Source organism: Penaeus japonicus, unplaced genomic scaffold, assembly GCF_977035675.1.
Source record: "Penaeus japonicus unplaced genomic scaffold, GWHDUDI00000001_assembly GWHDUDI00000022, whole genome shotgun sequence".
In the NCBI taxonomy this organism is placed as follows: Eukaryota; Metazoa; Arthropoda; class Malacostraca; order Decapoda; family Penaeidae; genus Penaeus; species Penaeus japonicus.
In genome coordinates this window covers 18,866,013-18,871,713 of record NW_028234424.1, presented here as the reverse complement: position 1 = coordinate 18,871,713, position 5,701 = coordinate 18,866,013, and the positions used below count along the sequence as shown (strand labels likewise).

The window sequence follows — 5,701 nt, the reverse complement described above, 5'->3', positions numbered from 1 at the left end:
ACGGATGAGGATGGGGAGGAGGGAGGAGGGAGGAGGAAAAATGGACAAGGAGAGGTAGAAGGAAGAAGAAGGGATGGAGGAGGAGGAAGGGAAGGAGGAGGGAGTGAAGGAAGTGAAGGAGTAATGAAAAAGAAGAGGAAGGATGAATGAGGAAAGGGGAGGAGGGGGGGGAGGAAGAAAAAGAAGAGAAGAAATAGGAGATATAGGGGAAGAATGAGAGGAGAAGAAGAAGGAGAGGAGAAGAAGGAGGAGGAAAAAGACAAAGGAAAAGAAGACCCTGAGACGACCCCCCCCTCCCCCCCGAAAAGTTCACAAGAATTAGACGAAGCGACTAGGAAAAGGATAAACGACAAGTATAAGTACAAGAATGGGTAAAAGGATAAGAGATAAGCAATAAGGGGATAAACCGGAATCATAATCGACTTAATCTTGAGACTCGATGGAAAGGCGTCTGATTCCATTCACCCGTAGAGTTTAGAAGAAGAGGAAGAGGACTGTAAAAAAAAAAGGGATAGGAAGAGGCAAGAGAGTGAGAAAGAGAGAGAGAGGAAGAGGCTAGGAAGAGAGAGGGAGAGAGAGGACGAGGCTAGGAAGAGAAAAAGAGAGAGAGGAGGAGAAAGAAAAAGAAGGAGAATGAGAAAGCTGAAGAGGAAAGAAAGAGAAAGAAGGAAGAGAGATAGAAAAAGAAAAAGAAAAAAAAAGAATAAAGAAAGATAGTGCGGAAAAGGACAGAAAGAAAAAGAGATAGAAAGTGAGAGAGGAAAGAAAGAGGAGGAAAGGAAGAGAAAGAGAGAAAGCGAAAGGGAAACAGGAAAGAAGGAAAAAGAAAAACATGAAAGTAAGGGGAAGAGAAAGAGGAGCGAAGGGGAAAGAATACGAAAAAACACAGAAAAAAACACGTAAACTAGTGTGAACAAAACAAAGGACACGAATAAAACAAAAACAAAAGGAAACAACCTAAGAAGGTGGTAAACGAAAAAAGAAGAAAATCAATAATAATGATAGTAAAAAAGAAGGTTAAACAAACAAAACGACTAAATTAAAGACCCGCAACATCTTTACTTTCCAATATGAGTCATTTTTAATCTGTCGTCGGCTGTTGGCACGAAAAACAACACACTTGGCAGGTTTTTAGTTGCCCTCAAGGTAGGTTCATTCCCGCCGGATTTTGCTGAATAACCGACCATTTTCTGGAGAAATAATTTGCGAAGGTTATCTATAATTGTTATTGTTATTTTCATAATTGTTGTTGTTATTATTACTATCATTATCATATCTAGCTTTATTACTATTATCAGTAGAAATGCTAGCATTATTTTAATATTATTATCATTATTTTTATGATTATACTCTCATCTTTTAAAATTACCATCAGTGTTATTATCATTATCAATATCACAATAATCCTGGTATCATTATCATTAATCATTAATAGCTTTATTATTATCATTGTTGTTGTTGTTATTATTATTATTATTATTATTATTATTATTATTATTATTATTATTATTATTATTATTATCATTATTATCATTATTATCAATATAACTATTATTATCATCAATATTATTATTATTATCATTATTATTATTATCATCATCATTATTATTATTATTATCATTATCATTATTATCATCTTCATCATCATCATTATTATTATTATCATTATTATTATATCAAAGCTAATAATAGTAATGATACTTATAGTGATGATAATGGATACCATCATGATAATGATAATAATAGTAGTGGCAATAACAATAATCAAAATAATGATGATGATGATGATAATGAGGATAATATAACAAAAAATCACACAAATTCACAATAATATACAATCTATCATTATTCATCATAACAACTATATCCCTTAAAGGGCACGCTCCGTTATCACAATCATCACCATATTTACTATTTATAAATATCGACACAGCCCCAAATTTTACAACTCATCAAAAGATTTAACAAATTGAAAGATGGTCTTTTAAGAGCTACATATTACACATACAGAGAGGGATTAAGCAAGAGCCCATCACAAAAACATCTAGAATTCTATCTGAAAAAAAAGTTACTGAGATGAGATGAAGAGCAAGATAAACGAAAAAAATAATAATGACAAAAAGAAGAAGAAGAAGAAGAAGAAGAAAAAAAACAGATACTCGACACAAAAGGCAGTTGGTAGTCCTTAATTTTTCAAAAATTCTCATGAACCTCAAACGAGACTAATGATTTTATTGAGTTTTCGAAAAGAAGGGGTTTTACATCAAATACGATAGAAGTATGATAGTTCTTTTGCTTTTTCTCTATCCTCATTGATTATCTCTTTATTTCTCTCTACCTTCCAGTCTGTGTCCTTTTCACCTCTCTCTTTTTTTCTCTCTCTGTCTCATTCTATCTTTTCCGGCTCATTGTCTATCTCCCTCTTTCTCATTTTCCTTTCTCTCTCCCTCTCCATCTCTATCTCCTTTCCCCTACCTCATTTTTTCAATCCTTCTATCACTCTCCGTCTCGCTCCTTCCCTCTCCCTTTCTTTTCCCTTCTCCCTCAATCTCCCTTTCAATCTCTGTCTCCTCCTCCTTCGCTCTCCTTCTCTCTATATATCTCCTTTTCCCTTTCTCCCCCTCTCTATCTTTATCTCCATTTCCCTTTCTCCCCCTCTCTCTATCTCTATCTCCCTTTACCTCTCTAACATCTCTCTATCTCCCTTTCCCTCTCTCCCCCCTCTATCTCTATCTCCCTTTCCCTCTCTAACATCTCTCTATCTCCCTTTCCCTCTCTCCCCCCTCTATCTCTATCTCCCTTTCCCTTTCTCCCCCCTCTATCTCCCTTTCCCTCTCTCCCCCCTCTATCTCCCTTTCCCTCTCTCCCCCCTCTATCTCCCTTTCCCTCTCTCCCCCCTCTATCTCCCTTTCCCTCTCTCCCCTCTCCCTCTCCCACACCTGGGCGTTCAGGTGTCCCGGCGACCTCTACGCTTGCTCTCTTACTTCTTCGTGTTTGGTGTTTGCCCCTTTGTTTGGGCATCGGGCGTCAGGTGCGCGGGGAGGAGACAAGAAAGGAGAGAATAAACACTAATATTAGGAATCTGTATCTTTTGTGGTGATGAATCGTCGATTTGGATGTGTTTGTATCAACATCAGGTGGGCGACTTTGAGCCTCCGTGTTTGTCGAATATTCCCCTTTGTCGAGTGCAAATTATGGGCTTTTCGCGCTCGGACGCACAAAGAAGCTACTGTGTCTGGTTGACATACATACGTACATACATACATGTATATACATGTATATATGTATATATATATATATTATATATATATATATATATATATATATATATATATATATATATATATATATATATATATATAACACACACACACCACACACACACACACACACACACATATATATATATATATTATATATATATATATATATATATATATATATATATATATATATATATTATATATATATATATATATATATATATATATATATATATATATATATATATATATATATACACACACACCACACACACCACACATATACACACACATACACACACAGACACACACACACACACACACAGACACACACACACACACAACATATATATCTATATATATATATATATATATATATATATATATATATATATATATATATTATCTATGTGTGTGTATATATATATACATATATATATATATATATATATATATATATATATATATATATAAAATAAAAAATAGGTCGCCTTCTGACCCAGCCAAATCTAGGTCACTCTCCGGCCTCGCCTTAAAGCGGAGGTCAAGACCCTAACCCCTGAAGGTGTGTTTGCTTCAACCTGAGATGACAAAAATGGAAACAAGAAAAGAGAGAGAGAGAGAGACAAATGATGAAAGATAAACGAAAAAAAAATGGAAATGATACATCATTTTAGAAATATTTTATGCATAAAGTTTTATTATTTGTTTATTTTCTTTCATGCTTGTTCTTTTACTTTCTCTCTCTCTCTTTCTGCTAATGCTCTCTTTTATAAGAATGATGATAATATATATGATAGAATATAATGAGGATGATGATAATGATGATGATCAAGGTTATGCTGAAATTTTAAACTTATGTCAATGATAATGATAGTAATAACCATAATGATGACAATGATGATAATGACAAAAATAATGATGGTGATAATGATGATAATAATGACAACGGAAAAATGAAAACGATGATAATAACGGTGGTGATGGTGATGACATATGATAGAGCCAATAACATTATTCATGAAGTAATGGTAGTAACAATGATAATGACAGATAATAGGAGGAGGAGGAACCGGAAGAGGAGAAAATGAGGGAGGAAAAATCGATAATCATCCGTAATGCGGAGGTCTACGCCCGTAGAGTTTCAAGATTTCCGTTGAAATCTACAACTTTTTTATGATTATTTTAATTGATACACGATGAAAAAAATTGGGACATGACGCCACGTATAACCTATTAATATCACCATTATTATAACTGTAATTAGCTTTACGGTAATGATGATGCTGATGGTGATCGAGTAAAGGTTTGCAATTTTTATGATGATTGTAAGAATTATTTTAACAATATTTCCTCCATTCCTATCAATGTAACGTTAAAGATACACTGTCGATAATTCTAAATTAAAATATAGATATAAACGTATGATCAATGAATATTTGTAAAAACACATGTTTTTCCATTGAACAAAAGACTATAGTTTAAATTTTGAAATGCGATCTAGTCTTTTAGTCTTAAATTGATGAGGACAACTCATAAATTGATATTTACATCAGCTTCTATTTTTCTCAATATTTTCATCTTAATCACTAAATAGTTAAGCCAATTTTCACTTTAACACAAAAGTCCATCGAGCAACACTTGGTGCCCAACATCCCCCGAAAATTTGGCGTGTCTGAGGTCAGTCACATCAATAAAAAAATGTGTTCCACTACTGTTCTGTAGCAGAGTAAGGCTATTGGATTAGTCTTGGCCACTAAAATGTTTTTTAATGACATTACATTCCTAAAATGGAAAACACAAGGCTTTCCTTTCATTGAGAACACCAGAGGCGATTCTGTGATTCTGGCTCCGCCCACGTCGTACTGTGATTGGTTGACGTCGCCGAGACGAGCTGCGATTGGCTGACAGTGATGTCATGGTCGGATGGAGCTGAAGAATTATTACTTTAATATATATTTGTAAAACACATGTATATTTATTTCAAATTTTCATATTAGAAATAGATAAACATGATTTACGTTGAATCATAACATATGAAATACATAGTCTTTAATAAACCTAAAACCTGTAAAAAGCAATCACAATCGACAATGCGTTCGGCGGTACTTGGCAACGGGTGCGACAGGTAGAACGCACGAAGCATCAGGTGTGGAAGGCACAAGTCAGTCATCTCCCACACTCGCTCCCCAAAGGACGTATCCTAAACCAGCTCTGGCAATCGTGTTCCGTGAATCCTTCGCAAGGACATCCTATCAGTGACGGTAGATAGACTGTTCACTCACTAGGATGGAGTTAGCAACGGAGCGACCCGCCCAATACAGCCAACTTCCCACTGCTTCTTCAAGCCTCTCCGACTTTAACGAGGTAAGCACAAGGACTGGTTCTTTCGCTGTGACCTGAAGCAGCTGGTTTGTGATCGTTACTCAATCTGTCAG

General features: G+C 35.1%; 1 protein-coding gene across 1 annotated transcript in view; it reads left to right on the top strand.

Moving 5' to 3' along the window:
* The first annotated feature begins 5,440 nt into the window (after positions 1–5,440).
* LOC122246330 (uncharacterized) overlaps positions 5,441–5,701 on the top strand; it is a 1,971-nt gene continuing 1,710 nt past the window's right edge. Inside the window, exon 1 of the mRNA XM_043004857.2 lies at positions 5,441–5,630. Within this exon, the coding sequence (XP_042860791.1) occupies positions 5,553–5,630 (78 nt within the window). The 5' untranslated portion in view covers positions 5,441–5,552. The remainder of the gene's footprint in view (positions 5,631–5,701) is intronic.